We start from the raw sequence: 18,413 nt of genomic DNA, 5'->3' as shown, positions 1-18,413 counted from the left end.
TAAACTGCATGTATTTCCATACTAGTCCTCAGGTAAGTTACAGTTACCTCTGATATTTTGAAAGAAATGCGATCAAACAAATAATTTAGAATCACCATCCCTTATCATTCCATTTATGTCAGATAAACTGCTTTCCTGCCCAAGTTCTGGGGTATAAGTTAAAATCCAGGCTGAAGTCTGTGCAAACTGAATTGTGAGAATTTTTTTTAAAAATTGAGATTAACTTCCATGTTTTTGTTGTTGCACTTGGTGAAGTGATTAGCACTCTCAGTAAAAACATAGCTGGTCAGATTTGTATTTAAAATATTCTGGGTCTCTTTTCAGGAATCCTCAACAGGTGTCTGTAATGAAAGGCCTGTTAAAATGGAAATACAAACTAATTGTTTTCTGCACTCTAAAGCCAGCTGCCAAAGGACTCGCAGTAATTCAACCAGTAAGTTTCTAAGAGGAAATATATTCTCTTGGGAAATTTAAATGCATGAAACTTTCTCAGGTTACGATATCATGATGTTGAAAGAAACAGCTTTTTTTTGCCAACCTTTACTCTGGAGGGTTTTAGCTAGTTTCTTCTGTAAGACTCATGCTGCATGACAAGCTAGTATTAAAGAATGGATTCAGATATCCATGCATACTTATCAGTCATGATCCCTGTACATAAAAATTATGTATCAACTTACATATGCACACCATTTTGCATATTTTAAAGGTACCCTGAACTGGTTCAGACTATTTTTTTGTGGGGGAAAGCTTTGGTTGATTTTTACTAAAATTAACATTAACAAAAACATTTTTGTAATTTTAAAAAAACATTTTTAATTTAAACATTCCTCTTAAGTGTTATCATTCCCAAAGGCAACATATACCAATACCTGAGAAGCAGGTATTGCAATTGACTATAAACAAGTTTTTAATACGGGTAACATTTACAAGTGTGCCTCCCGGATTTGTAGTCACAAATATGGGCACACCTATTTCATTGTGTAGCTATTTGCACACACACATACGCACAGTGTATCTGACGTTTTGATGTATGCTGGTACACAAGTGAAATCCTGGCTCCACTGAAGATAATGCCAAAACTCCCATTAACTTCTGTAGGACTGGGATTTCACCCACTGTGTTTGTGTGCAAAGATGTACATGAGCTTGATTTGTAGGTTCAATTTTGAAGGTCCCTTTGAGAGAATGAGTGAAAATGCAAAAAGGAAACAAGCAGCATAAATGCTGAGAAATATATTAGATCTTTAAAATTATTTATATTTCCATACTCTCGAGTGTTGTTAGTAATAGGGGCAGTGACATTTTAAAATGTATCAGTTTTATGTTGGGAATGTCACTTTAACTCAGTGTTAACTTCTGTGCTGTAGTTTTAGTGTTAGGCTGTGTTAAATGTTTGCATTAAATGAGACATCTGGACATAAAGTTTATGAACTACATTATGATGTTCTCTCCCTTTCTGGTTGTAATTCCTGGAAACAAAAATAATAGTGTTCCGGGATACTCAGATGGGCTGAGGACAGTATCTATTCTCTAATCAAATGTACAGACTAGTGATACATGTTCCCCAAATAATGAACCCTTTCAGTTTACTTTGTGCTTTGTTGGTAAAATATGTCAGATGGAGATGATTATTCACAATGCTATTATCTGTTTTCCATTGAATGTAATCAACATGGCCTTTCGAGTGAAATAGTTAAAACTAACAACTTAGTTGAGTCTCTAGGAGACGTTTCACTTTTGCCCAGATGCCATGGCACACTGGAAATGCAAAGATAGATATAAACAGACAGAAAAGAAACTTTATGGGGATGTGCAGTAGCTGAAATAGCTTGTAATAAAATAAAATCCAGATGTGCCTGTACACAGCATAGGTGAAAGCATAGAAACAATATAGCAAGGGTAGCAGTAGTGAAACAGGGCACAGCCAGAAAACCCAATCCTATACTCTGTATGTCAGCATGTTAAAATTTTAAACAGGTGAATTACCTGCCCAGTCCCCCTGCACTGCATATTCCTTCTACTAGACATAGCATAGGCCAGAGGGTGGTCATTGATGCAGCAGTTTATTATAGCCAGAAAGGCTGGATCAGGTTCTGGCCTCCTATGATTGTTTGGCATAGGTGACATGAACAGAAGTACACTCCAGTGATTCAAACTGTGAAAGCCTGTAACAGATAGAAATGCCACCGTTATCCAGGTACAAGCTGCCTGATCTCCTCCTCATGGCTTATGCCAGCAGAACCCCTTTGTGGACACATAGTCTAGCATTAGGTGGTTGGGCCTGATTACCCCCTTCTAAGACAGCTGGGGTTGCTGTGTCCTAGAGGGTCTCACCCCTGGGGAAGTGTAGGTAGTGTCTGCACCGCTGTCCTTCTCAGCTGCTTCTCCCAAGGATGGAGCTTGAATTTGCAGTCAGGGCTTCATAGGATCCCACACTGGCAGAGGCTGCCCTGGGGATATGCGGAGTCAGCACATCCCCTCCTTTCTCTCCCTCCCCGCACAACTTGGCCAGCACCACTGTGGTAGCACAGGCTGGGTGCAAGTCCCTCAGTGGAGCACAGCCGTGTAGACACAGTGCACCAGTGGGCAGATTTTCCACAATCTTGCGCCCAGGGTTTTGCTGTGGAAAAAAATACACATCCAGCCTACTGTCTTTTGAAAACCTGTATCTACTAAAAAAAGTCTACCGAACAGTGAAGTCTGTTAGGTTGTGGAATAGTCTTTCAAGGAAAGTGGGGAAATGCATATAATAGTCTCACCCTGCATTGGCAGAAGGAGGAATTGGCTCAGCTAACAGGTCTTTTCATCTGTATCATCTTTGATTCTGTGATAACTGTATCTGTCTTCTTTACTTCGGGGTAATGTGATTTTGCTCTCAGTGCATCATGTGATGCAATTAAGATGCTCCCTTGTAACGAGCCCCTGATATGGAGAGAGAGGGTTATGGATGCAGAAGCTTGTGCATAAAAGTGAATGGAATGTATGTGCAGCAGGCAGTCTTTGAACAAGGCCCTGTGTGTCTGCCATGCAGAACTCTCTCTATTAGCTGAGTGTGCCCAGCAGTTGATCGTGTGAAGTCACTGGGTGCAACTGAAGCTTGTGAGGTTTGGTTCTTAATGGTGGCTCAGGGAATCCCATCACTGCCTGGTACAGTTATATTTACAACTTGAAAAATCTTTCTAAACGGAATTTATTGAGTCAAGTGTTTGATGCAGAAGTGTTTGAAGCTAATGCTCATGAAAAATACGGTGTCATGCCTTCTGTCTCCTGTAGGTGTAAATCCTTACTGGATGGGGGAAATTGACTATCCAGTGACAAAGAAATCAACAGCATATAGAGACAGACAGCCCCATTCTCTTTACAGTAACCGGAAGTCACTCTCTCAGCAGCTAGACTGTTTGGTAGGAAGAGGTCCGGTAAGTGCAACAGGAAATCACACACCACTAGAAAGTTACATTCATCAGGCTCAACAAGAACACTCCAGCTAAGTTGCACTTAGTTTCCTTGCCAAAACTTTCCCGCCTTAGGGGCCCTGCCATTGGAGACTGCACTAGGGATACAGTGAATCAGTGCATCCCTCAGTCGCTCCAGCCATGCTCCCTGCCAGCGGGCCATCCCAAGTGAAAGGGATGCCCTCCCCATGGTGAAATTTCTGCCTACTCCCCCCTCCCCCCCACACACACTGAATTGACTGTGTGAGGTGCAGGTCCAGAGATGGAGGAAAGGCTCTATGACAGCACAGCCCCTCCGTTGTCCTTTCTCCAGCAGCTGCTGCTCCTGATCATCCCCTATGCAAGTTTTCCAGCTACAATGGATCCACAGGAGAGTGGATGCTGTTGTCCCTTCCCTTGGTCACCCCCATAGCCCTCTCACCTATTTGGAGCTAGGAGAGAGCACTGCCACTGTGACAGCAGAAGAGGTCCCCTGAATGGCTGATCCACCCTGCTGGCCACATATAGAAATTGCAATGCTTCTGCACCTTGAAGAGCTTTACACAGGCCCTTCCTCAGGGGCATGAATTTCAACAAACTGTGTATAAACTTGCACATATCTCAGGTCCCTAGTGGAAGATGGGCTACCGCCCAGGGTTTTGACGGAGATGTAGCTTTCACTGAGTATATTTTTGGCATTACACAGCCATCTCCCAGATATTCACATTCGTAACTCTCTCTATGGTACTGTACGAATAAGCTTATTCTCATGTACTCGTCAAGCCTCATTTCCTGACATATGCAGAAGCTGAATGCTTGATGGGTGTTCCATACATTAGATCCTCATGCAGCTGTTAGTTTCACATCGCTGCATAAACAAATTTGTAGAAAATCAGAACTCTGAGCTTCTCTGCACATGCTTCTGGCCCTGCTGAACTTCATGCATACTTAGCATTAGATAATAACTTGATTCAGTGCTTAAATAAGCTTCGTGCTAACGTTCATATAGGACATCTTCATTATGTATGTAACCTTTCTGCCAGCTGGAGTTGGCAGCAACAAGGTTCAATATCTAGGGGTTCCTCTGAACAAAACAAAACAGAAGTGGCTTAAGTCCGCACTCAGTAACCTGAGAAAACTAAACACCATCCCTGGGCACCGCTAAGAGGCAATACCTCCCCAGTTGCAAGCACTGAGTCTGTGTATAACAAAAGAAAAACTTGTATTAAAAAGGAAAGGGAACCAAGCATTCATATGAGAAAACACCACAACCACCGCTCAAAAGCATGTAGCCATAAACAAACACCCACCCCCAGTACTTTGGGTGGTGTCCTTTGCCTCAGTTTCCCATCGCGTGGTGTGAAACTCCCAACGAATGATCGTCCCTTCAACACGCCCTTCCTCTCTCCCTCCACTGCTCCCCACTCACAGTTGGTTGACCTTAGTCAGCAAAGACCCGGAGTTCAGAGGTGCGTTCACATGGGTCTATCCACCACCCGTGGTGGGGATGGGGGGGCAGGGCATCAAGCTATGCCCTAGCTGCTGCTGCTGCCTCTCCAGCTGGCTCACTACCGCTGCTATCTCTGCCATGGCTTGCCGCTTGCCGCCGCTGTTATCTCTGCCATCGCTGGCCGCTTGCTGCCACCTCTACCACCCTCATCTCTGCCACTGTTATCACTGCCACTGCGGCTTGCCGTGGACTGGGGACCCCCAACGTAGTCCTGCGCTCAGTGATTTCACTGGGTACCTGGGAACCTCGGTGCTGCTCCCTCTTCATTGTCTTTCACTGCAACACTGTCCCCACCCCACGTCCAAAGCTTAGCTCCTAGACCTGCTCATCAGTAGTTTCAGCTCTAGTAATCACTGAACAGAAACAAGGCCTCTCAGTCAAGTCCAATCTGCTCTGTCTTTAAACACTGGAGAGGGGAGGGTCAAATGGGGCCTAGGACTCTTTAGGCAGAGCGCACACCGCCGGGTAGGAACACCAGTCCCCATCCGCTCTCATCGTTACTGGGATTTGGCATCCCTACTCCCTGCTTAGCAAGGGAGGTTCAGTCAAGGCATACAGTACTAAGTTCTGCTGCCCTTTACTCATGCAATAAGGATACCCCTGCATTCAGAGTGGGTTGTAACCCCAAACCTGCCAAAATTGATCACTTTGGCAAAGCAGCTCTGTCTAGGGCAAGTATGGTCTGCCCCTGATGTCTTGCTCCCCAGTTCATCGCTGGGTGTCAGGGTAGAGCTCATTCAGACCCTGCTTACATGTATATCACTACAGATACAGACTCATATTAAAACTGGTCATGCCTGATGGGCTGGAAACAAATTAAGAAATCCACCATCTATTAAACTGAGGGAAGCAGACTACTTGCAGATTGGTTATCAGCTTCTCACTGAATAGATCCAAGCAAAACGGAACTACTTCTTTCACTGGAAGAATTCTGTACTGGTACTTAATCTCCGGATGTGGCTGTTTACATCTTTGAAGCACTTATAAAGGCATTAATTAATAGTGTACAACAACAAGATGCTATGGGTAAAAGTTTATATTATTTTCACCCTTCGATGGCAAAGGAAATGGGCAGAAAAATGGTGACAAGGATACAGAGCTAGTCAATGGCAAAGTCAGGATTGCACAGCTTTGACTAGACTAGAGCTTTGAGTAATAGCAGTAAATAATAAGAATAGAAATCTGGAGATGATCTGGATTCACAGTGCTGTACTCAGGCCCTTACATAACAGTGCTTGTTGTGACCCAAATGTGCAACCACATAATTTTGGCATGGGAATATCAAATGCCAACACAAATAATATGACTCAAGTATGAGAGAGTACTTCTAGGGTCTAGATTCTAAATCTGGTTGTATCACAGTAGCTAGACAAGCATAGAAATGATTTAAGCAATTTCAAAATGAAGCCCATAGTCTATAAGGACCTCAGGGTTTTAGCTGAATATCCTATGCATCTGAAAAAAGACTAAAGTACCAGGACATGTTCCAGATAATTCTGTAGCCCATTGGGTCCTGGAGAAATGAGCTGTCTGAATCATGCAAACAAACATTTTAAAACCCAGCATGTTCTGCCTGTGGGATCTTTGTTGTTCCATGAAGACTATACTCTCACAGAGCAATTGCACACATTCATCTGGTATGTAAATGCTTGGCACTGCATTAAAACTATTTTTCTCTTTGCAGGCTGTTTCAAGACCCTCTAGATCACTGAGCACTGCTCAGTTAACGCATACGTCTTGTGGCTCACAGGCTTCCGTAATATCAAACATTGTTTTGATGAAAGGCCAAGGGAAGGTGAGATGCTTGTGTATATTACCATAAACAGAATGCTAGTCACCTTCCCCGGTATAAAGGTACATATCAAATGGGGAGCGAATGGTGCAGGGAGGCTGGTAACGGGACAGGGAGCCTTTCGCCTCTGGGTTGCCAGTTCCAATCTGGGCCTGGGCAGCCAGTGACTAAGAATCACCATCCTCTGCTGACTGTTTGGTGGTCTGTGCCATGTGTTGGTGGTCATAGGCCAGTTCCTAATGGACACAATCACCACCAACAGCTGACATTCACTGGCATCCTTCTTAACAACCAGGGGCACTGACTGAATGGGATCTGGAGACTGAATTAGCCTCTCCCTTCTCGAGATGCTCCCTCCAAGTCAGAGCTGACAGACAGTGGTGGACTGGCAGTGTGGGGAAGAATGCACTGCTTGTGCCTTATCTGACCTCCAGGTAAAGGACTGCAGCCTCCAGAACCTTTTGATTTGTCACCTTTCACAAACACCAAACATTCACACAGCAAGATTACAGCTGAACTCTATCCTGTTAGGTGCTGACTTAACAGGAATTGAGGGAATTCAGCACCTTGCAGGACTGGCTCTTCAGTGCAATTTGTCTTCAGCTCGATTCGGATTTTGCAGTATTTCATAGCACATCTACTGTACTCTACGTGAGGGCTCACTCTCCATGCATGTGCATATCTGCCATTGAGGCTAATGGGAATCGCATGTGTGCACAGTAGCTAGAGCATGTTCTCCATGGCAACGTATTACCAGCTTTGTTTATATCATCTAGTGCTTTGCAGCTTGCATCATCCTGATTTGTTAAGCCAGGAAACTCCACAAGATGCAGTCGGTGATAAAGCATAGTTACATAAGCAAGACCCTCGGTAAAATCATGTACACATGCACAAAAACAAAACTTAGATTTACACAGACCATATCTAGCAAGACAGAGAGAAGGCAATTGCTATCACTCTTACAAATAAAAATGCCAAAGGGGTGTTCTTGCTCTCTGTCTGCCACACATTTGCATTATTTGTGATTATTTTTTGACTGACTTTCATTTGTAACTGGGATGCATAAAATATGGAAGCTAGAACTTAAACAGAGGCCTTTTAGGCCTGTAAATTCTCTAATTAAGATCTCTTTCTAAATAACAATGTCCATTACAGATGTAGTGACTACAATCAGAAAGTCCTGCTCTGGAATTCAATAAAATAAATTATTATGATCATCATCTGTATTGTGTACGGTAGCACCTAGGGGCCCTAGTCATGTATCAGGGCCTCATTGTGTGTAATACTTTGCACTTCTATAGCACTTTTCATCCATGGATTTCCAGTTGGTTTACAAATAGTAATTAAGTACAATCTCTACTCCTGGGGGAATTCTGTGCCAAAAAATTAAAAATTCCGGGCACAACATTTTAAAATTCTGCTTATTGTTTTGGTCAAAATAACACAATATTATCACACCAATTTCAATTTATTTCAAAATGCCTGTCAAGTATGTCTATAACAACAAAGATAACAAAAAAGATTCAGAAATTCAATTTTTTTGACAAATAGTTTTCTTACTAGGCATATTAATACAAAACTTTGAGTAATAATTCGTTTAAACTACAATAAGGAAACATATTTCCCTCCCTCCTCAGAAGCAGTACAAAGGGTTTGGGAAACTCAGGGGTAATGGAGGAGCTGAGGGAGAGGGAAGTTGCTGGGAAGTAGCCTGGAGTGAACCTGTAGGGTTGTTGGATGTGAGTGGGAGAAGTATGGAACAGGGTTTTTTTGGGGAGGGAGGAGATTGTTAGGGAGTTGGGGCGCTTCCCCCATGCAGATTCTGTCTGACCCCTAGCCTCTCCCATTCAGTCAAGCACATCTTCCCCCATCACCTTGTCTCCGTGCACCCCCCACTCAACCACCCCTTCTCCACATCTCCATGTGGCCCTGCATCCTCCTCCCCCTGTCACCATGTGTCCCTGCACCCCCACTTAGCCACCCTCTGCCCCCACACAACCCCTCCCCCCACTCCCCGATCCCCATGCTTCCCTCCCCCATCTTCATGTGTCCCTACACCACCACTCAACCACCTACCGCCTCCATTGTCCCTGCACCCACACTTAGCCACCCCCATGCGCTCATGGCCCTGCACTCCTATTCACATTCAGCCCCTGCCCCAGTATGTCCCCCCACAGCTAGCCCTTCAGAATGCCAGAATCCCAGCAGCCCCATCTGCCCTGCTCTGTCTGTTCCCACCATATCCTGCGCCTCCTCACCTGGTCCCACAGGCAGAGCACTGCGAGAAAGGCAGCTTCTTGTCCTCCCTATTGGCAGCCTCCCTGTGGCTGGTGAACTGGCTTCCCTCTGTTCTGGTGCCACGGCAACCCCTGGCAGAATGTATTTTCTGTGGAGAAAAAAAACCTGTGGGGGACATGAATTCTGCGTGTGAGCAGCGTTGCAGAATTCCCCCAGAAGTAAGTCTCAGAATATCCCTCTGAGGTGAATATCAGTTCCATTTTATGGGTCGGGAAATTGAGGCAAAAGAGGTTAAGTGACTCACCTAAGGCCACACATTATGTTAGTGGCAGAGTCAGGAGTATGGAACTTAAACCTATGCTCTAATCATCAGAAGTTACTATTGCAGTGCAGATATAGTATCAAATTAATGGTTTGTGACTTTTATAAAGAAGAACTTAGAAGATATTTAACTGAAATTTTAAGTTGGGGATCACTATATCCACCTTTGTTTTAAATCTTGTAATGAACATATTAATGTCCATCATACAATTTTGCTAATTGTTATTGCCCATGTAGCATCTTAGTACAGAAGGGAAAATAATGTAACCATTATGAGAAATAAACATGATCTCTCTCTCTCTCTCTTTCATAATTTAGGGGTTGGGCTTCAGTATTGTTGGAGGGAAGGACAGCATTTATGGGCCCATTGGTATCTATGTAAAGACCATCTTTCCAGGTGGAGCTGCTGCTGATGATGGAAGGTTACAAGAAGGTAGGGCATTTAAAATGTAGGACAAAAGAGGATCAGATTGCTTGTGGGATTGGTGACATAAGGGTCAAAGCCAGCTCATGTTGGTTGTGAATGAAAGTTGTTTTCCCCTGAAGATTGTTTGGTGACTGCTGTGAAATGAGGTGGTAGTTTAATTTCATTGCTTGCATGGCAAATATCCACATTCTAATTGGCATGGCTCCTCTATTTACAATCTCAGAAGAGAGGCTAGTGACTCAGTTACCTTTTTGGCCACTGTAATAGAACTAGGCAGAAAACTGGAGTGGGGAAATCAAATAGTTTCATTTTTCAATGAAATTTCAAAGTTTTTAGCCATTCAGCTGCAGTATTGCCAACCTCAAGAGATCAAAAATCATCAGCCAGACCCCACAAAATCAGGAGGGTGGGTTTTTTAAAAAAAATCTGATCATGTTGTTTAGCGTGTCTTTTGACTTCCCTCTACTCCTCTTCCAGTGTGGATATGTGATCATTTCAAGCTGAAAAAGGCAACCTTTAATGACCACAGAAATGCATGCCTCTCCCAAGCTGCTCAGATGGAGACACCACTTACCCAAGCCTCACCCCTAAGATAGGGGAACTGCCATCCATTTCCTCTTAGTGCCCTGACCCCAGAGCAACACGTCTGTGCCTGGGACCCAGCAGCACCACTCCCCCAACTCCCCCTCCCCTAGGACACTCTTTCTGCTCTAGGGCTAAACATGAAGGCAGGGCTCAGTGACAGGGCAGGTCTGTGTCCTCAGCTCCAAGGCTCTTGCATAGAACTCTGCCCATGTGCCCTCTCTGAAAATTATGAGATTGGAAGAGCTCCTGGCATCATCGCAACAGCTCCTCCTACAGGCGCCAAAATCCTACTACTCATGATCAGTTCATGAGAGTTGGCAACACTGTGACACTGCCTTCCCCTGGCTGCTTGGAGAGGACTCCCCTTAACCATCATTACCCCAAGCTAGGGAAGCTGCCATTCCATCTCTCCATCTCCCACCCCATTACTGTCCTTCGCACCCCCACATCCCCCCGAACACCTAAATCTGCCGCCTGCTGTCACCAATGCCCTGCTTCCCCTCCCCCATCCACTTTTTACAGAGTCTCTGCTGCCCCTTGCAATCCATATGTCCTGACTAGTACCCTGAGCCATAAAGTGGTAGCCATTTTGCCTGTAGGAATGGCCTTAGTCTCATTCAAAACAGGAGGTGGCAGCCAACTTTATAAATGGCAGCCTGATTGCCACAAGCTGATAGACTCTATCTATCTTGCTGGCTTCAGGCCTATGAGTGGCACAAGGAGATGGTGGCCATTTTGACAAAGGGAAAAATTGCGAGTGGGCAGTCCAGTGGCGCAGCGGGGCTAAGGCAGGGCCCCTACCTGCCCTGGCTCCGCACTGCTCCCTGAAGTGGCCGGCACATTCCTGCGGCCCCTGGGGAGGGGGGCAGGGGTCTCCGCACACTGCCCATGCCCCAAGCACCGACTCCACAGCTCCCATTGGCTGCAGTTCCCGGCCACTTTGAGCTGCAGGGGTGGTGCCTGCAGGCGGGGCAGCTTGCAGAGCCTCCTCTCTTCCCCTCCAGGGGCTGCAGGGACATGCTTACCACTTCCTGGAGTGGCCAGTGCATGGAGCCCCCTGGCCCCACTTATCTCGGGCGGCTCCTGTCCCGGTCAGCAGCGCAGCGGGATTAAGGTAGGCTCTGCTCCCACAGGGCCCATTGGCCGCATTTCCCAGCCAATGGGAGCTGCAGAGTCGGCACTCAGGGAGCATGTGGAGACCTCTGCCCCCTGCCTCAGGGGCTGCAGGGATGTGCTGGCTGCTTCCAGGAGTGGCATGGGGCCAGGGCAGGCAGGGAGCCTGCCTTAGCCCTGCTGCACCACCGACTGGGAGCTGCCCAAGGTAAGTGCCACCCAGCCAGAGCCTGCACCCCTCACCCTCTCCCCCACCCCAATCCCCTGCCCCAGCCCGGAGCCCCCTCCTGCACCCAAACTCCCTCCAAGAGCCTGCACCCCTCATCCCCTCCCACACCCCAATCCCCTGCCCTAGCCTTGAGCCCCCTCCAGCACTCAAACTCCCTCCCAGAGCTTGCATCCTGCACCCTCTCCTGCATCCCAATTCCCTGCCCCAGGCTCAGGCCAGAGCCCCCTCCCACACTCCGAATCCCTTGGCCCCAGCCCAGAGCCTGCACCTCCTCCTGCACCCCAACCCCCTGCCTGAGCCCAGTGAAAATGAGCGAGGGTGGGGGAGAGCGAGCCACCCGGGGAGGGGGGGAATAAAGTGAGCAGGGCAGGGCCTCAGAGAAGGGTTGGAGTAGGAGCGATGCCTCTGGGAAGGGGCAGGGACAAAGGTGTTTGGATTTGTGTGATTAGACAGTTGGCAACTGTATCTTTTCATGAATCAGGGAAAAAAGTCCCAATCCAAAATGTCTAGTCAGGATAAAATTGCGAGAGTTGGCAATACTGAAAATGTAAAAATCCAATCATTTCCTGTATCGGGGAGGAGTCTAACATTAACTTAATTTTCACACATTTGATTTAGAGCACAAAATATTTATAGCAGCATTTTAATCTCACCGAAGGGCTCTATCTGGTCCCACTGAAATCAGTGCTATAAGTGGTATATTTTCGTCTCCATGCATTACTGCATGATCATTCTTGGCTATTTGTCTCTCACACAATTCGGGAATAGCAATTAGTAACACAGTTTAATTATTCCTTTTTAAAACAGGTGATGAAATTCTGGAACTGAATGGAGAATCAATGTACGGATTAACACATTATGATGCTTTACAAAAATTCAAGGTTACACATTCTCCTCACAGCACAATTTCTATCTTTACCCAAAAGGTGCATGTGAGCTCAGCCCACTCATTGTTTTTATTTTCTAGCAGGCCAAAAAGGGTCTCCTCACCCTTACAGTCAGGACAAGCCTTAGCACCCCGTATTCTGCCTCTAGCTACCTATCGTCACACTTATGTCGGTCTCTGAGCTCCAGCACTCGGATAACCAAGGAAAACAGCTCTTTCAGTTCAGATGGTGTTGCCGTCTCATTAAGCACCACAAAGCCCAATGACAGGGTCATAATGGAAGTTTCCTTAAACAAAGGTAAGTGCTAAAATAAACTGAACAAGGAATACATGGAACAAGACATTGATTCACAAACTGATGGCTCATTTACTTTCTGCATGTTTGTCCTCAATCTATCCTAATTCCTCCCCTGCTTGCACAGATTATTTTTTTCAACTCACCTAATACAGACTCAGTGCCTACCGTGATATCCTGCCAAGCTATCTATCAATTGTTGTCTTTCGCCTACCATATTTCCACCCACTGTTCCACTCAGGCACTAGATTGACACTTTCAGTTCTCCTCACCCCCTTACAAGGCAAAAGCCCTCTGAGACACCACTCACTGAGTGTTCAAACTCAGTTAATTAAGTACATTACACAACTCTAATTCTTAATTATACAAACTCTCTATTTCAGTGTGAAAATTCATGGCTTTGTAAAACAGCCATTTCTTTTGTCTCTTCCCCCCAACTGCTGTGTTTTTCCATACACAGAAAGAAAGCACAGACATTGAAAGAATGACTTAGTTTAGAAGACAGGATGCACCAAAACAAAGAACAAAAGTAAATAAGTGTGACTCGTCTCTTGCATAGGTTGCATCAACTCTGTATCAACTCAATGCATCCGATGAAGTGAGCTGTAGCTCACGAAAGCTCATGCTCAAATAAATTGGTTAGTCTCTAAGGTGCCACAAGTACTCCTTTTCTTTCAATGGCTGCTGTCTCTGTAAAGAGGAAGAGCTCTTACAAATCTAAAGGTGTTTTGCACAGAAAACAAAAAAGAGTACAATTTCAGGCTACACACAACCACATTTCCTTCTTATTTTTTCTCCCTCTCTCCGTTATTATTTCTCATTGTAAAATGATCTGGGATCCAGTTTGCATGACAGAGCCTTTGCAAAGTAAAGCTGCATTGCACTGTATCTGTAAGATGCTAACAATGAATGTGTGAATTAAATTTTCAAATGTGGCTAGAAACATTTGTGTGCATCCTCCTTACACATACAAAAAAACCTGCATTTGCCTGTGGAAAATGCATAACTGCAAGGATATGGCTCTGTTTTCAACAAGCATGTTTTGCGACCACCGTTTAGAAATAGTACTCCCCAATTATTTTGGTGTTCACATTTCTTATGCATCTTTTTGATGAACCCTTTCAGAAGCTGGCGTTGGCCTAGGAATTGGCTTGTGCAGTGTCCCTTACACCCAGTGCATTTCCGGGATATTTATCCATACCCTCTCACCAGGCTCCGTGGCTCATATGGATGGGAGGCTCAGGTATGTTGAATGTTTTTTTTTATCAAAGAACCTTTCAGAATGAAAGTTTCACATTCCCCTGCCAGATAAGCTCTGTCATCTCAGATGGAGCTCTCATCTCTCCAAGCAGGAGTCTAAGTATTGCAATATACAGGAACGGGGATGAGCTGGCAAGAAATGGGATTATAATCCAGGAAAATAGGAACTGAGAATGAAAAGAGATACATGAGAAAACTGAGGATCAAACTCAGACTGACTTAAATATTGACAGTGTCTGTCATGGGGCCAAATGCTGCCCTTTCTCCCACACAAAGTTCAAGTAAATGGGCTTTGCAGTACATGGGCCTTTACATGGGATGCATGGAAGGAATCATTTCTGGGACCAGTTTATTCCCCTGCTCCAGGCAGGGGTGAAAATAACTTAAAGGACTTACCGGTACACCGGAGTCCTCAGCAGGGGGGCGTGGCCTCAACCAGAAAGCGAGTGGCCTCAACCGGAAGAGGCGGGGCCTTTAGAGCCCCGGGCCCTGTAAATCGAGATTTAAAGGGCCCCGGGCTCTGGCTATGGTAATGGTAGCAGTGGTGGCCGGGGGCTCCGGCGCTGATTTAAAGGGCCAGGGCCTCCCAGCCGCTGCTACCACAGTGGAACCCTGGGCCCTTTAAATTGCCGATGGAGTCTCGGGGGTCCCGGCTGCTGCCACTACCCCAGGGCTCCAGCAGCGGGGCTCAGGCAGTGATTTAAAGGGCCCAGGGCTCCGGCCGCTGCTACCGCCCCAGGCCCTTTAAACTGCTGCCAGAACCCCGCTGCCAGAGCTGGCGGAGATTTAAAGGGCCCAGGGCGGTAGCGGCAGCTGGAACCCCAGGCCCTTTAAATCGCCGCCTGAGCCCTGCTGCCTAAGCCCTGGGGTAGCAGTGGCGGGGCTCTGGTGGGGATTTAAAGGGCCAGGGGCTCCCAGCCACCGCTACCTCAGTGGAGCCCCAGGCCCTTTAAATCGCCGCTGGAGTCCTGGGGGTCCCGGCTTCCGCCACTACCCCGGGACTCCGGAAGTGGGGCTCTGGTGGCACTTTAAAGGGTCCGGGGCTCCAGCCGCTTCTGGGAGCCCTGGGCCCTTTAAATTGCCGCCTGGGGAAGCTCTTGCCGGTACGCCGTACCAGGGTGTACCAGCTTACTTTCACCTCTGGCTCCAGGAGAAATGACTAGAGGATCTGTATAGTCACTGAGCCACTGGCCTTGCCCCTTCCTTCCCAATACTTGTGTGCACCCAGAGTGTTCCCGGGTGCAGATGGCATTACAGAGGTCTTGCACACGTTCCCCAAATTCTATCCCCGACTGTATGATAGAAATACAGCTTTATTGCGTCTGGGACCTTCCACACCAACAGAAATTTATCCCATCAGATTTGAGAGCTTCATCGCCAGAGGATAATGTTAGGAGGACCTGGTACACTGTGTGTTTTTAGAGTTGTGTTAAAACAAAAATCCTTTGAGTTCTGCACCTGTTCTGCACCCTGAATGTACCTGGAAACTCAGCTGAAAATGCGGCAAGTTCTGCAACATTTGGATTGAAACTTTGAAACCCTCAGCACCCATGTGCGTGTTTGGGAAAGAGGGGAGAGAGGGCATGATAGTACCCAGCTGTGCCATGCTGGAATTTCATTAGGAAAGACAGAGTTCAACAGTGGACAGAGCTTCCAATAATTAATATCTAAAAGCTGATTATTAATAAATTACTCTTCTGCATTTAACATAAAGGACAGACACTGTATTACGTGGCAGTGTTGTCAGTCCCAGGATATTAGAGAGACAAAGTGGGTGAGGTCGTATTGTTCATTGGAAGTAGGTCCAATAAAAGATATTACTTCACCCAGCTTGTCTCAAGCACTGTTACTGTCCTTTCTGCCCTTTCAGTAGAAGTTGTAGACTTGTCACAAACAAGAAGTGAAATGCTACATTATAGGTGGGAAGGAAGTTGTGGGTGCAGACAGTACACAACAGGCTAGCCTTCTGTGTCATTTTTTGTCTGTCCTGCCATTATAATACAAAACGTGCACAGTGGAAAATGCAGAGAATTCAGATTCGTGGAGAATGCACAAATGAGGAAACGTCATGTCTCAGTGCTGATTCCCTTTCCATTTTCAGGGAAGGAACCCAGTGAAACACACTAATTTAATCTGGGACCATAACAAAGCTCAACCACATGAATGTATGTTTCTTGCACAGTCACGGTCATGAGGGAACAATATGCTAGAAATAACAATGTAAAGTCTGCTCCTCTTGCTGGATTTTTTTTTTTATCCCTTTGTAGGTGTGGAGATGAAATCATAGAAATTAATGAAGCACCAGTCCAAAATATGACACTTAATGAAGTTTATGCTGTTTTAAGCCACTGCAGTCCTGGTGCTGTGCAGATTATTATTAGCAGACACCCTGATCCACAGGTAGCATTCCACATTTTTCTGATTTTGAATAAAGCAAATATTGACAAACTAACACTAATACTGGAAGCAGAATTGGTATAAATCAGTCTGGCAAATAATGTGCCGATGTCCATGCAGTACCTCTGGTTTTACCTAAGATACAGGATAAGGTGCAAACCCAAGATATTTAAATTCAAAATAGTGTGTTGTCTTATGTATAGAGATATATGAGGTGCAAGGATCAGTGGAGAGGGTGTCTTACATGAAAGTTCATGTGCTTTGAATAAACAAGGTAAAGAAACAAGTTTTCAGGAACAATGCTATACAACATGTGCTTCTGAGAAAACAAGAGTTTCTGAAACTCATTCAAATGAAACTTCTCACTGAGGAGTAAGAACCGGGAAAGATGAAAAAGAGACCAAGAATCGAATGTGAAACTCAATATTATTGATTTTAAGCCACTCTCCCAGAAGGTAATTAAAAGTCAGCGTTTTGGTTTGATTGAATTTTACTCAGCCAATTCTTGCTATTATATTGAGTGATATGAAAGAAATGTTTTGTTCTTATGGGAATTTTTTTTCAGAAATGTTTTCTAATAGTCTGTTAGACCTATTTACTGGGTTAATTGGTGCACCAAAAAAATACACCAGCCAGATACCTTATAATGGCAAACCCGGAACTGTGCATCTTGTACAATGGATAAGCTACCCTTTATTCTTGAAAAATGTCCCGTTTATCTAGCTTGTCAATACAGAGGTTTCAACTGTACTGAATATATATTACTAATTAAAGGCCTGCAAACCCTTCCTCATGCACGTAATCCTTGCTCACATGCTTAGGCCTATTCAATTCATTGAGACCACTTGCCTGAGTAAGGACTATTTTTGTGAGAAAGGGTTTGCAGGAATGGAGAGTTGTGTGGTGAGCCAATCTTTTGGTGAGCTTTGCAAGACCCAGAATGACACGACATTTTATAGGTATCTGAACAGCAGCTAAAGGAAGCTGTTTCACAAGCTGTGGAAAACAACAGATTTGGAAGGGAGAGGCAACAATGGAATACTGAAGGTAAGGGAATTCATTCAGCTGGCTGAGACATTATGACTTAGCATGGAGAGAGATACCAGACTAGTTAAGTAACCTGGAGCTTAAGGAAAAGAAGGAGGAAAGATCATAGAGCTGTACTACTGAAGTCCATCCTGAGACATACTGCCAGAGACTGGTGTAAAAAGCTCAAGCCACCTGGTTGACCTCCAACGGTATGTCTACACTGCAGCTCATGTAGACAGGCTTGCTTTATGGGGGCTTGAAGCTAGCACACTAAAACCAGCACTGTGGATGGTGCAGCTTGAGCAGAGACTGGGCTCAGTGTGGTAGTGTTGAGCACGGGTTGTTAGTCGGAGTCTCTGTCTGAGACACAATGTCCGCACTGCTATTTTTAGCATGCTAGCTTGAGCCGGGCTAAGAGTGGGAGGCTTGTTCCCAGCTGTAGTGTAGACATACTCCAAACATTCTGCGACTCAACCCCAGTGAAGCTGATGCTTTGTGGCACCCCTCGGATTCCCTCCCTCTTCTTGCCCTCTTCTTCCCTCAGTAGTTCACACCCTGCCCTTTGTTCTCTCACGACTGAAAGCAGCCTTTAACGTGCTTCACAAGAATTTTCTGTTTATCTGATAAGAACAGCCAGAGCAATACTCTGCCATTTGGGAGGACTGAATTTGGGTTTGATCCCCACACTGGGACTACTGCAGAGGCAACAGGTTTGGCTCTGGGGGTGAACAGTGTCCAGCCCTATCAACCTCATGGCTGAGTAACACTCTCTGTTCAATTGATGGAGCAACACTGAGGGGCTCCTGGAAGAGCTGCATCCTTGACTTAAAGGGATAGACTCAGATGCTGGGCCCAAGGTATGGCATAGGTGACAAGGGGTAAAAGTTTCAAAAAGGTGGCA

At 45.6% G+C, this 18,413-nt stretch overlaps 1 protein-coding gene across 1 annotated transcript in view; it reads left to right on the top strand.

Annotated features, from left to right (window-relative positions):
* The window catches only part of IL16 (interleukin 16), a 54,713-nt gene that overhangs the window by 21,225 nt on the left and 15,075 nt on the right, over window positions 1–18,413 (top strand). The window contains exons 7-15 of the mRNA XM_084641867.1: window positions 325–433; window positions 3,273–3,415; window positions 6,625–6,735; window positions 9,610–9,724; window positions 12,453–12,526; window positions 12,616–12,829; window positions 13,952–14,069; window positions 16,354–16,486; window positions 17,443–17,530. Coding sequence (XP_084497993.1) covers window positions 325–433; window positions 3,273–3,415; window positions 6,625–6,735; window positions 9,610–9,724; window positions 12,453–12,526; window positions 12,616–12,829; window positions 13,952–14,069; window positions 16,354–16,486; window positions 17,443–17,530 — 1,105 coding nt within the window. The remainder of the gene's footprint in view (window positions 1–324; window positions 434–3,272; window positions 3,416–6,624; window positions 6,736–9,609; window positions 9,725–12,452; window positions 12,527–12,615; window positions 12,830–13,951; window positions 14,070–16,353; window positions 16,487–17,442; window positions 17,531–18,413) is intronic.

This window comes from Lepidochelys olivacea (genome assembly GCF_965140295.1).
Source record: "Lepidochelys olivacea isolate rLepOli2 genome assembly, chromosome: 10".
In the NCBI taxonomy this organism is placed as follows: Eukaryota; Metazoa; Chordata; order Testudines; family Cheloniidae; genus Lepidochelys; species Lepidochelys olivacea.
Note: the sequence above shows the minus strand (reverse complement) of the source record. Positions and strands in the feature narration are given on the sequence as shown.